The 20,134-nt window shown below is 36.9% G+C and overlaps 1 protein-coding gene and 1 long non-coding RNA gene across 7 annotated transcripts in view; one reads left to right on the top strand and one right to left on the bottom strand.

Annotated features, from left to right (window-relative positions):
- The window catches only part of TFDP2 (transcription factor Dp-2), a 53,946-nt gene that overhangs the window by 25,847 nt on the left and 7,965 nt on the right, over nt 1-20,134 (top strand). For 2 of the 6 annotated variants that reach the window (XM_085233288.1, XM_085233290.1), the window contains 8 exons: nt 3,356-3,459; nt 5,765-5,886; nt 7,237-7,284; nt 8,737-8,899; nt 9,427-9,573; nt 10,706-10,774; nt 12,251-12,402; nt 15,184-15,350. In XM_085233288.1, coding sequence (XP_085089414.1) covers nt 3,356-3,459; nt 5,765-5,886; nt 7,237-7,284; nt 8,737-8,899; nt 9,427-9,573; nt 10,706-10,774; nt 12,251-12,402; nt 15,184-15,350 — 972 coding nt within the window. Of the gene's footprint in view, nt 1-3,355; nt 3,460-4,053; nt 4,161-5,764; nt 5,887-7,236; nt 7,285-8,736; nt 8,900-9,426; nt 9,574-10,705; nt 10,775-12,250; nt 12,403-15,183; nt 15,351-17,802; nt 17,982-18,398; nt 18,499-20,134 lie in introns of those variants that run through there. The other 4 variants (XM_085233291.1, XM_085233293.1, XM_085233292.1 and 1 more) reach the window with 4 other exon arrangements.
- On the bottom strand, nt 313-18,903 carry LOC104912549 (uncharacterized). The gene is made up of 9 exons (XR_794732.4): nt 18,773-18,903; nt 15,735-15,914; nt 14,835-14,963; nt 13,533-13,628; nt 12,141-12,244; nt 11,739-11,862; nt 7,045-7,157; nt 4,075-4,274; nt 313-601 (listed from the first exon to the last, which is right to left on the bottom strand). It is a non-coding gene; the product is annotated as an uncharacterized LOC104912549 (long non-coding RNA).

Below are 20,134 nucleotides of genomic sequence, written 5' to 3'. Positions count from 1 at the left end.
GGGACCTCCCCTGTTATCCAAAACCTCTCAAAAATGATGGAGAGCGGTTCGGCAATTAATTCCGCCAGCTCCCTCAGCACACGTGGATGCACCCCATCAGGTCCCATGGACTTGTGGACCTTAGTACTGCCTAGGTGCTCACGCACGTCCTCTTTCCTGACTAAAGGGAAGTCTCCCATTCCCCAGACCCTCTCCCTAACCTCCACGGTGTGGGATTCCTGCGGGAGAGCCTTTTCACTGAAGACGGAAGTAAAGAAGGCATTCAGTATCTCTGCCTTCTCAGCATCCCCCGTTACCAGAGCCCCCCCCCCCTCACTTAGTAAGGGGCCCACATTCTCCCTAGTTTTCCTTTTGCTCTTAACATACTTGATACGGGTCACATGAGTGTTTGGACTATTATATTCTTTCTGGAAAAAAAAAAAAAAAAAAACTAGGAAAAGGAATATTTTATTGATAATTAATTAAACTTTATCATTTTTTCAGCCACTGAGAAAGATGCAGAATGAGTGCTCTTACTGTGCAAAAGTTTGTTCTTCTTTCTTTCTGTTCATGGTGGCTTAGGAGGCTCTTCACTTAGAAGAAGAAACTGATCCCATTGTGTCTGTGTAGGTATTAAAAGAAGTAAGGTCTCTGTTACTAACTCAAGCCAGAAGGGCTCTTATACATACATCATGTTTAAGCAGCTGTCTTTGGAAAACCGCGATGCAGTTATTTGAACAGTCCTTGTATTATTAACACTGCTGTGGCCATGTACATTTATCTAGGTGATCTCATAAATGAAAATAGCAGTTATCTATTAACTGTTAATCAGTATTTTTTCCAGACCTGCTACAGTACATCTGGTGGTTGTGTGTAGTGTTGCCTCTAGGTCTCAATTATTAAGCTACAGTTTTCAGGCTATGTGTGGGCAGTAGAATTGTGTGTGTACATGCATATACACTAAAAGCTATTGACAGTGGCTTACAATCTCCAAGCCACGTGCTGAGACACACAAACCATGTGCGCACTGATTGATGTAGAGGTCAGTGAGTGGATGTTTAAATACCAGCAGTGCTAATTGCACAGTGCAGTAAATCTGACATGTTTCAGTCTTGTGTTCTGAAATTTTACACATTATAGTCCTCTGCAGCCCCAGAAATGTTGAAGATGACTGTGTGATGTAGCCCAATGATAAACTTGAGGCTAACTGCCAACATTTCAAAATGGTACTGTGCTTTAGCGTGTGACTTTATCAGAGGTGCCAAAGGAATAATTTGTTCTGTGGTAAGAAAAGAGACAAGGAGAAACAGCGTGAGAGCTCATCTTGGAGAAGAAGGTATGGAAATGTTCAGGTGCAGCAGTGGGGGGGAAAAAATATAAATTACAGCAGTACCTGGGAGGTGGGCAGCAGTGCCACTGATAGCAACATGCTGCAGTGAGATGTGTTTTGATGAGTGCCAGCACAACTTAATACATCCTCAGCAAAATCCTGCAGCCAAAATGAAAAGTGGCAAACAACTAGTCAGGTTAGAGAGCTTTTTGAGCTCAGTATACGAACAGGGTGTATGTAAGTTGTGAACTGCTCTGTACTTATCACTACCGTCAGGAGGTATTTCATACTGGAGCAAAGATTTACTCTGGGGTTTGGGTTTGCAAGTGTGTGGTTTGTTATTTTTTTTTCTTCTAGGTGAGTTATGTGAATAAATTCTGAAGGTGTCCTCAGATACAGATTTGCCTTTTGGAAAAGCAGTATTTAGTAGCAGCATTACTCCAGGTGCCAGAGGAATTTGCACAGAACATTAAAACATCCTCATCTTATTGTGAACAATTCTATTCTCTCTGTTCATTTTTTATAAAGATGAGAATTTAAGTATAGCTGCATCCTTTTTATTTCTGTGCCAAAGATAAAGAACATCCTTTTCTAAGTATTTTTTTTTACTCTCTTGGGTTGTTGCTTTGTATTACAGAGCTGTTACATTGCTGAAATTACTATTACTTTTTTTCAGGGCAGAATGTGGCTGTACTAAAAAAATCAACAACCACAGTTCAGGATTAAATGAAAATAGGGGGCAGTGGAGATGAACTAGCACTTTGAGAAAAGACATGGGTAACAGAGATCTGATCTGGACTAAGCTCAATGTTTGCCAACCCTGTGGCAGAAGAAGGGCAGGGCTGGTATCTGTGTTGTGCTGAAGAAACCCGTCACCTCAAAATGCCTTTAGTTTCTGTCTGCTAGTGCCAGAGAGCCTGAGGAGCTCTTAAGGAGTCAGCCTTTGTCCTTACGGCTCATGACCTCAGCTAGGCCCAAGCTGGCTTTGTGGGTTATGAGGTAGTGGCAACTCTTCCTTGTATTTCATTCTGCCTCCAGACCCACCACTCTAACACTTGATTTTGAATGAAGCTGTGCATAAGAATGTAGGGAGGTGTTTGATTGATTTGCAGCTCACTTGCTTTGAAACTGTCAGACAGATAGATAGGAGCTGCTACTGCTACCGTGTCCGAAGGTAAATGAGTGTTTTCACCACTTTGAGTGGTTTGTATACAATGCTTGGAGTATTTATGGAGTAGTGGAAGTGCTGCATGACAGTTCTGATTAAGACATTAAGTCTGAGTAATCAAGATTAAAAGGTAGAGTATGGGAAAGGGGAGTAGCAGCAGCATTTGTGAGGTACTCAGCATACAGCTGTGCTTCTTTGTATGAAGGCAGGATGAGTTAGATCTGTAAGGAGTGCAGGATCATGGAGGTAATAAACATCTTGTTACGGACACATGCTGGGTTGGAGATGGAGTGGTTGGTTTCACCCTGACATCCAGCCACCTGTAGTTACTTCAGGTAATGTCCAAAGGTGTCATTTTTTCTCTACTGTGACACAGATGCAGTTTTCTGATGTTTTAAATACTTCAGCATAGTCAGAAGTGGTTAAAGCTGAAGACATGTAGATAGATACTTTGTGTGTATGCTTGTGATTGTAATTAGGATTAATAAATATATAGACTTGTTTCATTTGGACTCTGTCATCCTTGCAGGTCCTTTCCAACTCAGGAAATTCTAGAAGTCTAAAAGTACACCCAAGAGTTTTAAAGCTGAAGTGTATGGTGGGCTGTGCGCCCTTCATCTTAAGCTAGAAGAAATTCTTTCTGGAAATAAAATACTAATACATAATTTTAATGGTAAATTAGAGAAGCTTAGCAGTTTTGTAAGGTGTCCTTGTGACATCTGCTAAGAGTTCTGGTGGCTGTTTTGTGGCAGTGTGTAAGACAGAAAAAGTTAACTTAATTCCAAAATGCAAAAATGATGTGAGAATTCAGCAAAGTGTTTTTTGTACATTACAAAGGAGGAAATTTAAAACTGTCTTTTTATTGCCTTATTTTTTAGGTAATATTTCAGTAATCACACTACCAGTTTCCAGTACCAACTCCCCAACAAAGATATTGCCAAAAACCTTAGGACCAATCAATGTGAATGTTGGACCCCAAATGGTAAGTTTTGCTATGACAGCAATGTGAACTCGTGTAACTAGATATATAACTTCCCATTTATGTAATGTGGAAACATGGAAAAAGTGAAGATGTGGGCCTCACTAGAAGAACATACAGACTTAGGTGTATGCCTGAAGTATCCCACATGGATGGGAAGGTGAGGACATGTAGATGCAGCAATCTGGGCATGCCAGGATTACTGCTTCATAATTGTTTATAAATTTATGATCTAAATATATCAGATTATCTTTCTGGCTCTGACTGGAAATTGAAACAACTTCACCAGCTGACATTTCCACTATGAGTCAAAAGCATATTAAGAAAAAAAAATTACCAAGAATGTTAATGATACTCTTTAAATATTTTGAGCACAATAAATAATTGCCAAGAATAGAGGAAAGCAGTCAGTTAATGCAGTTCCCTCTTATTACCACTTTCTGCTCAAGGCACTGGTTTTCTAAAATCTCCCTTAGTTACAGGTAGGTTCTATAGCAGGTGGAAGGGACGTAAGTTACTGCATGGTAGGAGATTTCTTATTTTATTTCACTCTCCTGTTTTGCTGAAAGAACACTGTTTTCCTCCCATTCTTTACAGAGTTAGACTTGAAAATCTTACCTGGTCTGACTCTGCTCTGTGATGCTTGCTGTTCTCCATTGGACTGCCACAAGTTGTCACTTACAAGCTCCACTTCAGTATTTCTGGTACAAATTCTGTCACTAGTTGGTGACAGCCAGTCCAGCATTTGAATCTCTGATGGGTTGTAGGAAAAAGGAAGAAGTTTTGGTATAGGTGCACAGCTGCATGTTTTCAGATTTCTGTACAGCAAAGTAAACAACAGCAGTGAATATCAGTACTAGACATATTGTAAATATCTGTCAATGCTCTCTGGTTAGAGATGCCTCTTCTTTATAAAAGTCTGTTTCCACTAGATGGCACCATGATATAGAAAGAAATGTCTGTCTTTAAAATACAAGAACATGATTTTGCACCTCAATTTATTATACTGGTTGTCAAAATTATAAGGACATAAAATATTCTTTTTATGATATATTTTCTTTTGGATTTGAAGGAAATCAGTAGAGCATTGTGAAATCTATGAGTGGGTGAAACGTGAAGAAAGGAATTTCAGTATGCAAAATATTTAAAATCTTTTCTTTCTGACGTGTCTGCCACGTGCTGGCAGAGCCATATATGCTCACTTCTTTATCCACTTGTCTCTCTCTGTCAAGAGACACAAAGGATAAATAAGATAAAATTTGTTTATTCAGGATAAAAAAAATACATAAATGTAATTATAGTTTGGTGTTAGGTGGGATATAAAGTACTGCTTAGTGAATTAAAGAAGCTGGAAATTCTTCAGATAATGTTTTTTTTTTTTTTCCTAGTTGCTTAAACAATATGAATGGACACCAAATAAAGTGTCTGCCAAGTGCTACTTATATGGGCAGTGAAGTAAGAAGTAAGGGAAAGGACTAAGTTTAACACATTTGTTTCTCAACATATCACTAAAAGCGAAATAAAGTTTAAAAATAAGTTATGTGAGTAAAAAGCATTCTCCAAGAGGCTTTTGTATAATTGGAATATAAGGAATTTTAACATATTTATTTTAGTGATTAACTAATAATACTGTCCCATTTTTAAATACTGTCTACATTCTACTGGCAACCAGTGTTGAAGAATTAACTTAGATGTGAATTAGCAGTTGAGAGCAAGTGTTTTACTGTTAACAACCACTGTGCATTGAATTTCAACAGCTTTGAATCAATGTATTGTAAATTCTTTTTCTACAGTATAGACTTCACATGTAATTTCACAGATACAGGCTTGTACTCTTAGCTTGTTAGAGGGCCTGGAGGTCTTGTGAATGCTGTGAACTGAGAGGGATCTCAGATTATCTTTGGTGCCAAATGCAGATAGTTAAAAGAGACAAACCCATTGGGAATGAGGCTTTTCTGATTCCAGTAATCAACAAATTACCTAGATTCACTCTGGAAGAAACAATTAGATACATATAGGTACAAATCCTATATGCTCCACCTAATAATTATTTCTGTTTGTCTAGTTCTTGTTCATAAAAGTAATACAGTAATAAGATACAATAAGCAGAGACTTACCAGTTTTGTAATTACTGTCCTGTGTAAAGATCTAATGACACCTCTTTTGTGTGTTTTATTTTCAACTTACATCTGATCTACATCTGTACATCCTTCATATGAATTCTAGGATATGTTAACCTGTTTTATCAAAGATACGGTTTTTGTTGATATTTTATTTATTTATTTGTTTTAATTCCTAAATTTTGTAGATAATAAGCACATCACAAAGACTGACCAATTCAGGGGGTGTTCTGATTGGGAATCCATATAACCCAGCTCCAACGATGGTGACGCAGACACACATAACAGAAGCTACTGGTTGGATTCCAGGGTAAGATTTTGGCTTATTTATTGATATTTGTGTATCTGTTCTGATTTTTTTTTTCTCTTTTATTTATGCTATTCTAGCTATACGTTAGCTCACAGCTTCTAGTTCTTCCACAGTTAAAAAAAAAAAATACACTCCTTAGCATATGAAGTGCTTGTGATGTCTTAAACATGTGAACACACAGTAGTTGCTTCACTGTTTGTTTTAATTTTGTTTTATGGAAATGTCTGCTCCTGTGTGATAGTGGAAACAGGTGTGCAGTTTTCAAGTTTGGTTTTCTTGCTGAATATGTTTATCTCCTCAAATAGCTTTTTAATTCACTTAGCAAGCACCACGGACAGGGATTGCTGCTGTTGCTGCTAGGAAGATGTTTGCAGGTGGGATTGGTCAGACTGAAGGTTGTGAATTGCACAGCCAGATACATGCAGGCTTTCACAGCATCTTCAGAGCCATCATTTTAGTTCAGCTCTCTTCATTAACACTGTCAGCTTTTTAGCTGGTTTATAATCTGCTGTGAGACTACTTTGTTATAACAGGGTAGCAACATGAAGTATTATACTATGACAGTTCCCAAACACTGTACGTTACCAGCTGCCAGAGTAAGAGACAAGGTTGGAATAAAACTTCTGAAATCTTCAAGACGCAGCTAATAAACAGAACTATAAGGAAACTGACAATGATTAGCAATTACTACTCCTGTGCTAAGATCATGACAGCTGCTACTTCAGAGTATTGCTCTGCTATGATAGTGTCAGCTCTATTATGTACATGTGTTTATAGTTTGTGTGTTGTTTTTTGTTTTAAGATACCAAAACATTCAGTATCAAGTAAATATAGGATCTGTATTCTGCGCTGTTTGAAAGCACTTTCCTCCACATAGGACATTTGTAAATAGGAATTTTCAAAGGAGTCCAAGTTCTCCTTTTGGATGAGATCTGGTTGTCTAGCTTATATCAGTGTTTCCCGTATCATAGAATGGCCTGGATTGAAAAAGACCTCAAAGATGATCTAGTTTCAACCCCCCTGCTGTGAGCAGGGTCCCCAACCACTAGACCAGGCTGCCCAGAGCCACATCCAGCCTGTAGTTCCAGATGAAGTCAGTTCCCTAAAAGCATAAGGCTAGAACATGGTAGAATTGGGAACAAAACTTGTATTTCTTACCTGTCTGATAGTGAGCTCAGACAACCTCCAAAGTCCTCATCTTTTTTTTTCAAATTCAGTCAAATTGTGTACTGTTGTCTTCCTTCAGTAGCATCGAACAACGCATTATGTAGCTAGACACCAAACACATTTATTTTATTGATCAAAAAAATGTTATTTTAACATAAGTAAGCTTGAATTGTCTTCTCCTAGGGAAAGAAAGCGAACTCGAGAATTTATAGAATCAGATTTTTCAGAAAGGTGAGTATTATTGATCTTACATTTTATGTGCCTATAGCTATGTTGCTGCTTCAGATCTGCCCTTCAGAGAGCTGGCTGGCTAATTCCCACTTCAGTGAGTTTTCACTTCCCCCTAGTAAAAGCTGTGCAGTGTGTTATTCTTTGTAGTTATAATTTGTTACTCTTTGCTGTATCACTTTCTAACATTAACATTTACTCATTATTTATATTTACTTCTGATATATTTACATTTACTGCTACAGACCAAATTGGAGTTGTGAAAAAGAGAGAAAATCACAACACATCTTCAGAAACAAGATTTTCAGTTTGCTTTCACAGCTTTCAGTGGGACAAATACTTGTAACCAGATAGCTGGTTTTTGCTTCCAAAACTACGTGGAATGCGTTCAACTTGTTTTCTTTGTTTGCTTATCAGTGATGACTCAAATAATTCACAGGTTTTAGGATTTTCTGTTTGTTTGTTTTGCTTTGTTGGTTTTTTTAATCTTCTGCTATTCTTTTCTGCTTTTTCTTCTGTCATTTTTTGTATTCTTATATTTTCTTTAAATACATTCAAAATTTTCTAAAGCATTCCTGTGTTTTTTATGTTTTTCTTAGCCTTTAACAGTTGTTGGAGCTAGGTCTACCTCTGTAAAATAACACTCCTCCCTGAAACTATCAATCAAATCAACTTCTATAACTGTAGTTTTTTTAAAAAGAAATTCACTGAGAATTTGAAATGCGTGCAAGTAATTCCAGTGTTTTCATTAAGAAATGCAAAGGCAAAAGGTTTTTTTTTATGTAAGTCTTGCATATTATTAGGTTATGTTATATTGGTATTTTTGCTTCCAAATGTCTGTAATACTGTTAGTCAAGAATGAAGTAAGATTTGCAGTCTTGCTCCAGCATAATTTTTGAACTTACTGACATTTGTCGTGTTGTTAATGTAACACCTCTGAAGAACATTTAATTAAAAAGTAAATCAAAGCATGTAAAACTATAACAGCTAGATTTAAAAACTGATCTGAAAAAATACAGTGAAATTATATGCAACGGGAAATAAAATAACCTTTGTAGAGTAAAACTTACTTCTTAATATAAAGTTTAGAGAATCAGTGAAAATAACCTGGGCTTCTAAAAGTGACGTATTCTGAAACAAAAAACATTCCAGCCTAACGAGAGCTGAGTGCTGCAGCGTTGGCTTCAGTTGAAAACTTCCATAATGGGGAGCAGCTGAGTGGGGAAAAAGCAGGAACTGAATTTTGAGTCATGTAAGAATCTGCCAGGAGTGCACAGTGCTGCACACCTCAAGTAGAGGGCCACTCTTACTCTATTCTACTTCCTGTTCTTTCCTTTACTATAAGCTAAGCTTTTGGGTTTTCTTTTTACTCTCGCAAAAGCTAGACATTTTGCTGCGTAACAAGGTAAGCTTATTAAATTTCAATTTTATTTTCAATTACTTTTCTTCTTACAGTAAAAGAAGCAAAAAAGGAGACAAAAATGGGAAAGGTCTGAGGCACTTCTCCATGAAAGTATGTGAAAAAGTTCAGCGTAAAGGAACAACTTCGTACAATGAGGTTGCTGATGAGCTGGTATCAGAATTCACAAATTCCAACAGCCACCTAGCTGCGGATTCGGTAAGCAAATGTGGGAGCAATTTTTTTCTACCACTACAAAATTGGCTGGTTTACGAAAGAATTCTCTGCCTGCTGGCTTTGCACTATCCTGACACATCCCATAGTCTCCCTCAGTTAACTATCTTGTAAATACAATGACTTACTCTTACATTATTTATATATCAAATTTCTTTTCAAAATACAGAATTAAAACTGAGAAATACAGTCTAAATTATAAACAAAATAGAGAAGTCTGCCAAAAAAAAAAAAAGTCACTGAAGGCTGCTTTACCCACCATACATGGTCTTGTCATGCTTTTCACCTGTAACAGACTTGCTGTGATGGCAACTGCTGCTCAGAGGCTTCAAGGTCATAAACTTTCCTTTGTGAACAGACATGCTTGGATGTGATATCCAAGCAGATGACAGTATTGTTTTAATATCACTCTGACTTAAAACTGTTTTTTTTGTCTTTTAGCAATGAAGAATGTGTTTGTTTTTTTTCTTTTGAGTGCTTTAATTGTTATCAGTGCTGCATTGTTCTCTTAGCAGGCTTATGATCAGAAAAATATTAGACGGCGAGTTTATGATGCCCTTAATGTGTTGATGGCAATGAACATAATTTCAAAGGAGAAAAAGGAAATCCGATGGATTGGCCTTCCTACAAACTCAGCTCAGGAATGTCAGAATCTAGAGGTAAAGTGAGGTAGATGCAAACTTCTGTATAGTTCATAAATCGTTGTAAGGGAACTGCTGTAATTCAAAAGGGGTTTCTTTTCCCCACTATTTGAACCTGACTGGTCTTCATTCTCGCACAGTGTGAAAATACACCTTTTGGTATTTGACTAAACTGAAACAACGTGTTTGTTATGTGTCTGGTTTTGTTTTATTTAGTATAACTTACACAAGTTTCAAAACCTGTTTACTTTACAAAATATTCATTTGTTGTATCGGATAATTTTTAAGACTTAAAAGCTGTAGTAATCCAAAGCAAACAAGAAAGTAAAAAAAAAAAAAGGAAAAAAAACATATTTTGTCAGTATAACTGACAGCATACCTGGCACTATACAACACAAAGTTGTATACAGAGTTGAAGAGAGACCTATTTTGCTATTTGTGTGCATGCTTGGAGGGGCTATTAAATGGAAAAATAATTTTCTCTAGGATGTCAAGTACTAATTGTGAGCTAGCAGGAAAAAAAATTTTAATTATTGGTTATTTCCTTTTTTTTTTTTTTTTTTTCAGCAGGCAAAGAGTTACCATGTTTTTGCAGGCCAGAATTTATGTGCACACATGTTGCTTCTGCTTCAGGCCAAACATCCCATAAATGTAAAGCACAAGTTATTGCATTTGCTGCAAAATCCCATTGCAGCTATCTGTAAATATATCTTAACATGCATTGTATTTGTAATACTTGTGACATTAGCTGTCCTAAAAGAGGAGGGAAGTGGTCTGTCCAGTACAGGACAGCTTTTTCTTCAGGTTATATTTATTGTCTTTATTGCTGGCTCTTTATTGAAGGTAAAACTGTTGACAGGGGAAGACACTGCAGTTTCTCACTACTGTTTTTTTAAAAATACTCATGAGACAACATGATTTGTCTGAAAAAAATCAGTATACGGTAAATATATGATATATATAGTAAATGGGTAGGGCTGAAAAGACTTAAAATTTGCTTACTGTACACTGGAATTCACCACTTAGTAATAAAAAGGGTTTTTTTGTAAAGGTGTTCAGCACATTGATGTCACTATAAAACCTGTTCAGTCTGGCACAACGAAGCAGACAAGGTAACTGATTAATTATCATGATGCATTTGTATTTTAAGATAGAAAAACAGAAGCGGATTGAACGGATAAAAGAGAAGCGAGCCCAGCTACAGGAACTGCTGCTGCAGGTGTGTGTGTGATTATCTTATTTAATATAAATGAAATTAACCAGTAAGAATCCAATGCATTAGAACCTCTTAAATTCTTTAGCTATGATGTACTAGGGAGGAAAAGTTTCATACTTGAGATCTTTCAAGTTTCTAACTTGGGAACCTCTTACTCTGAAGCCCTGGTTCATTTTTATCTATTCTAAAGCAATGTGCTGCATCTGTGTGTCACAGCCATTTTGTAAAGTTCTGCAGAAGCTACAAACATTAGTGGAAATTGGAACAACTCCAAGCCCCCAGTTACCTTCTCTGACTATTTCCTACTGAAAAAAATAGTATGAAATTTGCAGCTGTATGTGGGTAAGTACATACTAGGTTGTTCTAGAGGAGAGAATAATTTCTGGATCCTAAGAATGAAAGACTGGCAAATGCAGCTCTTGTAGATTCTGAGAAGCATACAAGACGACTTAGAAGCAACTTGAATTTTTGCTTTGTTTGCAGAAATGTATTTTCAAATGCATCCTTATAAATAAAGTAACATTTTATAAGTACAGTTAGGAGCATTGTTAAATAAAGGCATTTATGTATGGGCATTCGCTATTTAAATGCAATCAAACTTCTGCATGAAGTTACTGGCAGTAAGGCTTTTTTTTTTTCCGCCCTGGTGCAAAGACAATGATAGTGTTTTCAGCTAATATTCATGGAAACTAAATAGCTGGCTTCCCATCCTCCCCCTATTTAGGACACAGTTCTGATTCCAACTCGCCTAATAAATTAGAAGCTTCTCTGATCAACATAAAATTATCCTGATTAAAATAACACAACTCAGATTTCCAACTACTGGTCTGAAAATGACAGATTTGCCCTACCCTTACTATCTACAACTGCAATTACATTCTTAGTTATGTTCACTTTCAAGTGATTGAACAGTCCTTAGAGATTTTGTCTATCCATCTTCCCCCTAAGTAAGTATGAGAAATAGTACCTCAAAGTGGGTGAGTACACGGACTTCCAATCCCTCAAATAACGTTTCTTAAAACCACGTATTTTCCTGCATGGTCCAACATGGCAAAATAGTAGAGAGGGGTTGGTGTCACAAACAGCACCTGCTGAAAATGGAGAATTTCAAAATGTATTGCTTTGAGTTTGAGAAAAAGAGGGTGATGAATGAGAAGGGGAAGGAAGTATGGATCAGGAGAAAGGCAGAATGCAGTAATTTGTTAACTTTTGTTTCAATGTTAAGTAGCTCTTAGTCTGAGGTAATTACACATATAGAATAACAGAGAAGATAGATGTCTGACTGCAGAGCTTTTTCTAAAGTGGTGAGGAAACATTTTCCACTACACACTCCATTGTTTCATGTTGGGGGGATGTGAGGGAGATATACCTGATAGAATGTTACTGAAGGCACTGAGAGTTGGCAGACAAGAGTAAAGTTCCAGTTCCTGGAAACATTGATGTCTTCATTCAGCGATTGCTTTTCCTTTCTTTCTGCAGCAAATAGCATTCAAAAACTTGGTACAAAGAAATCAGCAAAATGAACAACAAAATCAAGGCCCCCCAGCCTCAAACTCCACAATACAGCTGCCTTTCTTAATCGTCAACACTAGCAAGAGAACTGTTATTGACTGCAGCATATCAAGTGACAAGTGAGTGTTTGTGGAATCAACTTTTAGAATTTTATTTTCTCTATGGACTTATTCTCTGAACAAGTGTGAGAAGCTTTCCCTAGTTTTTGTAAAGTAATAGTGCATTTACACTTCCTACAGTCACTTATTTCATGGGTGTTTTGGCTCAGTTTGGTGTTTTCATGTTTAATCCAACTACAGTAGTAACAGGAAAAAGTTTATAAGCATTGTTTATACAACTGCTAGTTAAAACAAGCTGACTTTCACTGTTGTAAAAGACACTTAAGGCTGACATTTCGAGGAGCATTCATGCACAGGACAGAAGGACTTGAATCAAGTTTTATACTAGCACTACATTAGACATTTTATACTAGCACTAGAAAGTCATTTGGTAGTGTTTCCAAATTCTTCCTCCTAAATGTATGTAGTCAGAAAGGTGATGTGATCCATTAGGCAAAAGTAGCAGCCCAGAAGAGGTAATAACAGTGTTGAAAGAGATGACATCTCTTGACCTTTTTCAATAGGAAAAAGCTTGCACTTAACTCTTTGAGGGAAAAAAAGGAACTAAAGGATACAGAAATTTGAAATGTAAGTTGCATTCTTCAGTTTACCTGAAAAACCCTCCACTTAGATACTTTGGGGTGCTTATGCCTTTTCATTCTGTGAAAATGTGGCTGATAGTGAAATGTACTATTATGTCACTGTTAATCCAATCATAACTATTTGACTAGATGAAAGCAGGTGGTTTTGCTTTTCTGTAAGTTGCAGAATTTGTTCTGTGGTATATAAATGCAGTCTTGAACTGTACTCAGTCAATTAGTATGCATTGTCATGTAGCTTACCACCAACATGCCCAAAGCAGTATTACTAAAACATGTAACTAAAAAGAACATGTAATTAAATAATAAACATTGTTTTAATACTGACTTAAAACCTACTGTATAGCGTAAGTCAAACAATTTCCTGAAATTACTGTAGTGCCAAAAGAACAGACAGTGGCAAACATGACACTGTTTTGTTTCTTGATTCTGTGTTGGTTTGGGGATTTAGTTTGGTTTTTGTTTTTAACCAATCAGCAGTGCAAATAATAGGTAGATGTTAGAAAGATTTAGATGTCCTGTACATAGACTGGGTGGGTAGTATGATGTTACCTGGTGCACAGTAGTTTTCTTGTCTCACTCAACATGGAACAAGGTAATCTGGTTAACATCACCAGGCCACTCCACAGTAGACCTTAAAATAAATGACTGAAGACAAAAGATTCACTCATTAATTTAATAACAGGCTGAATGCTAAGGGGGGAAAAAAAGCAAACCAAATTATTGTTTATTCTAGTGAAAGGAAACAACAGATGTTGTATACCAGTATACTACTGGTAAAAATAAGACAAGTTATTCAAGGAAATGAGCGGTTTGGTCAGTGTTAGTTTTTAACTAGTAGATGATGACATAAGAATGACATGCATGTAGATGACACAGTGGCAGATGAAATTATTGTTGATCAAATTCACACTTTCCGAGGGAGAGGTAAAGTTTGGAAACATTACAGTATTGACCTCTGAACCTGGGTTTAACACTGAATTGTAAGATAGCAGCCCAGTAGATCATTTTGTAAGAACAGAAGTTGATGGCCAAAACATTGTTAGTAATTATTAGGAAAAAGAGCAAGAAACACCACATAAAACTTGAGGCAGACAGTACCTTCTCAAAAGCTGAAATCAGTTATTACTACACAGCTTGCCACTTCAACATGACACTGGTCTCCTATCCCCTTTGTTTAAACATAGTTGCATGACTTCAGCCACACCAGTCCTGACAGCAGGAAAGTAACCATACCAATTAAAGGTACAGTCACACACTGGATTTTTCCTTTCTACGGATTCTTTCCATTTCTACGTACAACTTTTGTACATACACACAAGGCACAACTTTTCCAAACTTGCTCAAACATATTTTTAAAAAAGGCATAAAATAGAATAAAGAAAATCCACAGATGACGTAAGAGTTCAGATCAATGAAGACCCACCCCTCAGAATTACATTTTAAAGATCCTATCAAGGATTGTTTTTCTGGAGATGGAGCTTCTGTCAGCAGAAAACGAGTTCCTTTGAACCAGCCTTTTATTGTAATCATTGGAGCAGCCAGCACTGTCTGTGCCTTTAATAGCTTGTGATGATAGTGTAAGGCTAGTCTAAATATCCCTGCCATCAATAAAGCTCACTTGAGTTTATATTGTTATCTGCACTTGCACATGCAATAAAAAACATTTTGAGAATACTGTAGCAGAAACGTTAGATTTTGAACATAGAAGTCTGACCAGACTGCTCTGCTAGCTGCATCTAAATGCATCCAAAAAGCAAAACTCTAACAAAGTAAATAGGTCAGTTCACAGGAGGAGTGTTGCAGATTAGAATAGAAAGTTAAAAATAAAAGAAGTGAAAACAAAATACTTACTATAGTGACGGAGCTGCAGATGACCTTTAAAAGTATTGGATTTAGTACAAGTGAATGTTTGTGTCTGTTAAGACCTTCTTACTCTCCTTTGAATTTGTTTAATGATGTAGAAAACGTTAGCCTTTCTTCCTGTAATGGTAAAGTCATTTTAATTGACAAAGTACCATTTTAAACTTTGTAGGTATTCCTGTCATAGAAGCAGGAAAGAAATTATTTTTTCTTAAAGACCCTTTACAGATAATGAATGAAAACACACACACACACACACACACCCATACACAGAAAAAAAGGAAGAAAAAAGCAAAGCCGTACTTCTCTAAGTCATCTCACTTCAACTTCTTAAATGCAGATTTGAGTACCTCTTCAATTTCGATAACACTTTTGAGATTCACGATGACAATGAGGTGTTGAAGAGAATGGGAATGTCCTTTGGGCTCGAGGAAGGCAAATGCTCAGCTGAAGACCTAAGAACTGCAAAATCTCTGGTGCCAAAAGCTTTAGAAGGCTACATCACAGGTAAGTTAACTGTCACTTTTAAATGCTGTTCCTTATCAAAATCATACCGTTAGCTAACCAAAGCAAATTTAAAGATGTTAACCTACATAGGTATGTTATGTTTGAAGTTAAGTGAAAACCAGTGGGGCTGGTGACAATAAACTTTCAAGGGATCTGCCATATGAAGGAATTATATCTTAAGTAACTGAAGTGACACTAAAAGAACAGTTTTTATTCATTTTGAATTAACTGTGTATGTGTGGAAGAGCAAACTGGAAGAAGGGAGCTCTTCCCAAGTGAGGAAGGAAAGAGAGGAAAGGAGCATCTTGAATTGCTTGAGTTTAACCCTGTATGTGATCCAGCTGCATTCACACTTGGAGGTGGGTGAGCTCTGCTAAGACTTACCGTATCTCTGTCCATGTAGGATGTGCTCAGTGTTGTGTGCATGCTCTTAAGTACACGAACTGTGGGTTCTCCTGCTCTCTTCATTATCTTGGCCAGTCATTTTTATACTCCCATTTACTACGTAAAGCTGTGATAATTAGATAAAAAGTGGCCAGCACATGCCATCTAAGAACTGAGCATCTGTGAGAAAAGCAAGAGATTCCAAAGAGGAATCCACATTAGGTCCTTAAAATATATGATGTCAAAAAATTGCTGAAAATAAATCAGAATTCAGTTGTATTCACTAAAAGCAATACGTTTTATGCAGCTTGACATTTCAAACTACCACAAATGTGTTTATATTAAATCAAAACATACTTGTTTTTCCTAGTCCATTTATTCTGTATATTTTAAAATTCAGAATACATCTTTTAATTTCACTCACTCTTGAAATTACACACCTGTCTGATGCTGCACCAGTGCCAACAAAAAAAAAATAGTTCACAAGGAACAAAGTAAGAATTCTTTCAGCTTGATTCAGTAAGTATTATTTATCACAGATTACCAATGTCAAAACAAAGTACAGGAGCAGAACCATGTCTTCTAATGTTGCTAAAGTCTTTTGAGTTTCTTAATGGACCTGAAGAGCAAAATAATTTTCTATTTAATTTTAATCCTGCATTCATGCATATTCAGAGAATAGGATTTCTTCAAGTTTCAAAGAGTTGTTTGTTACTTCTTTTCAGTTTAAAACTAGATTTTAAAAATTAAAAAAAAAAAAACCTACATAGCTAAATCAGTGATTAATAAGTCATATTGACTTGTTTTGAAGAAACATCAGCCACACCAATGGACTGCTGGTGTGACTTTGTTACTGAAAGCACTACAGGCAGACAACCACAGCATTCCCATACAAGGAAGAAACAAGACATACTCTGTTCCAAAAAAAAAAAAAAAAAAAAACACACAACCACAACTACTAACAGCTAAAACAGATTATAAGATTGCATATTGCAAGAATGCTGTGATGAGGGTTGTTTCACCAGTAGCAGCAGAGCAGCAGCCAGAAGTGTCTTGAATTTTAATAGGAAAGGTGTTGATCTGTGCTTTTACTTGAAATGCAGATACTGTATTCTTTAAAAACATGGGTTAAATGTAGCTGCTTCAGCCTCTGAAATGATGCATTGTTAGAATAAGTACATTCACAGATGTATTCTCTGTTGTTTGCAACTTAATTACACAAAGCAAATCGAGAGTTAATGGTACATAAGGAAAAGATTTAAAAGTTTTGTACAATATTTGGAAATCCAACATTTGCCTGATTACACATCTCAGTTCAGTATAACCTGCCATTTTAACCTGGGCAGTTTTCAGGCATTGTTTCTTCCATTTTAGGAGCAGTGAATGTGAGGGTAATTACGGTTTTCTGGAATTGGTGGTTTACTTTCACACTCTCAGGGTGGCCCATTAAGTACACAGGCTACAAATACAACTATACAAGAAAAGCAAATCAAAAGCATGTCTCTTCTTTATTCACTGAGTAAATTTATCACAGTTGAGATTCAAGTTTTCCTAGAGTAGCTGCCTTCGTGAAAGCAGTCCTGTTCTAACGTGTCTAAACATAGTAGCTTCTTGCCTTCTAGTTGCACTCAACATCCATATAATTTGCATGGAACTGCTGAACCGTTACCATATCCACCAAAACCTTAGTGCATGTCCTTTTCAGAAGTATATATTTTAGCCATTCTGTAAGTGGCTTAACTTGATAAAAAGTAATATTGTATTTTTCCACTGGTTTCATGATGTTTCACCAAAACCACAGTATATATATGTGTGTTTTTGTATACATATACACATACATACACACACACTTTTTTTTTTTTTAAGAACTATAGTGGTGTGATCTTCAAGTGTCTTGACTGCCATTACAATAAACAGAAGCTGAGGCATATTAACACCATGTAGAAAGAGAATCCATACATCTTAGGCTGTGTTTTGAACACATTTTTCTATTGCTCTATTCTTTGCTAACAGTGCATACTTCCAAAGCTGACATGACCACCTTAACATCTCTTTTTTTCCCCCACAGAAGGGAACAACAGTAAAAGTTAACATGGAAGTGCTGCTTTAGCTAAGCAGGTAATCCAGAGAAAGTAATGGACAGATAACAGAATGCACTACAACCACTTGCCAGCTTCTTATTACGGAAAGAGAAACGTTTTCTTTAATACTACACTTTCACCAGCTTTAAGATAGCATCCCAGGGCCTCACACCTGATAGGTTCTTATTTGGCAGAGGAATTTCTGACTATTCAGCACATAGGGCTTAGACCAGAATAATCGAAGGGTAAAGGAGGGAATGAGAAAGTAGTGGAAGGACAGAAATATGTCATGGACTGAGATGAGCATAAACTTTTATACAACTATCCAAATCCTGTGCATTTTAAGCTGTACAGACTCTAGACACTGTTAATGCAAAACCAAAGGCCTGCCTTTGTCAGTTGAGTCCTCACTTCCAGAAATGAGACTACAGATGAGAAAAAAAAAAAAGGAAATAAAAATTGTAAGGCATTGAGAGCTGTGGGAACAGCATCGCTCTAGTGTATTGCTACTAAAGCAGCAGACAAAGTGGTGTGATTTAGGTTCTCTGTATTAAGATACATCTTTGTTCTCCTCTGCATGAAGTGCTTTGCAGTCTACATACATAACAAGCCTGGACCAGAGAACAAGCTGGAGACGGAATGACGGATAAGAATACTGACAAATGAATAAGCTTGTTCAGGTACCAGCAATCATAGAATCACAAGGAAACGACCTATAGGATCATCTAGTCCAACTGTCTTCTCATTACCACTGCTACCACAAATAATAATCTTCTGCAACACTTATCTACTTTTGCATTAACTACTAAATGCTAGTGAAGGTACTCCTTTAGAGCATTCTCATGTCAAATAGAAGTTTCTACCAAATCTATCTGCTGCAAGTACATGCCTAGTTCATAATAAGGATGCCACTCTTAGATGAAACTCCATCATCTTGGAAAGGTTTTTCAAACTTACCTCCCAGGTTCATATGTGCAGCTACTCTACCAGATGTAGTAAGACTTGTAATCACAGGCAGGCTTGTATTTTGGCAGTCCCTTCCAGATAGGGAGTGGCTTCTTGCACTCTCCATCTTGCACAGACTTTTTATTTTCCCTGTCTCCTTTGAGCCCAACTGGAAATTAGCATTTAGGAAAACTAGGCAATGGAAGCACAGGGTAAGGACATGTATCCTTGAAGCTTCTTTCTGTCTTGTGCATTACATTCATGCCTTCTTCCATCCTTCTCTTCAAGAAGAAGGTAGCAATTATCCCAAAATGTTAATTAAACTCAAAATAACTAGCAGTGACTTGCTACTCTTCTGTAGGAAGCATACTCTTCTACTTAAGCATGTAGGTACAGGTACACCCTTTCAAAAGGCCAGGAAAAAAACTCTGTGATACATTTCTAACCCACTTGATTAATCTAAATACAGTGCTGTCATACCAAATGGTTTGGCCACCCCCTGCAAACACAGGAAGAAAATGTCAGAACATGTTCTTTGTAACTCTAAGCTTGCATTTAGGGCAGTCTTAATGAAAATCATCCAGCTGTGTCCATAATCAACCATTCTTATCTATTCAGGCCTCGTAGCTGACTCTAGCACTGCCACTTAGTCTTTTCTGTCTTGTTTCAAAGACCCTCTGAAGGAATATCAGCCTTGCTCTCCTTTGCTCTGTAATGTCATTTAACCTCACTGCTACAGGTCTATGCAGCACAGCACACAATGAGGGAGCCAGTAGATCCCAATGGATGGTGAGCCAGTTTATGTGGCTGCAGGGGAACAAGCAACCTGCTTAAAACATACCTCTGCTAAACAGGGCACTATCAAATCTCATGACCAAAGCTTAACAGTAATACAGATGAGAAAGCATACATAAGAGGAATAACAATATGTTATCTGTTACAAAACAATTGCAGGTAACAACAAAGTGTCTTGGTGGCCTGCACTCCTGATGACTACAGTTCCATTCATGCCTTCACCAAACTTCATAGCAAAATAAAAAAAATAAAAATCTGTATCTGTAGTTTCCATAAGGCACTCCAAAACTGAATAGCTGTCCTACTGCAGTGTACAGCTGCTAGCTGGATTCATCTGCAGTGCATATTCTCTTCAGTAGGAAAAATTTCATACAAATAACCTCAATTCTGCATCTGAGGGCTTAGCGAGGCCTGAGTGTACCTACAAACACTGGAGAATATATATTTCATTTTGATAAAGCAAGAGCACATCTACAGTATAAAAATCAATCTAAGTTTCTCTTGTAAAATAAATGCAGAATCCTAACTGCAAACAGAATGCAAAGTAGAACACTGTAAAAAAAAAAAAAATCTATGTAG

The sequence above is a fragment of the Meleagris gallopavo genome, chromosome 11 (assembly GCF_905368555.1).
Source record: "Meleagris gallopavo chromosome 11, MGAL_WU_HG_1.1, whole genome shotgun sequence".
Classification (NCBI taxonomy): domain Eukaryota; kingdom Metazoa; phylum Chordata; class Aves; order Galliformes; family Phasianidae; genus Meleagris; species Meleagris gallopavo.
This window is presented reverse-complemented; position numbering and strand designations above follow the sequence as displayed.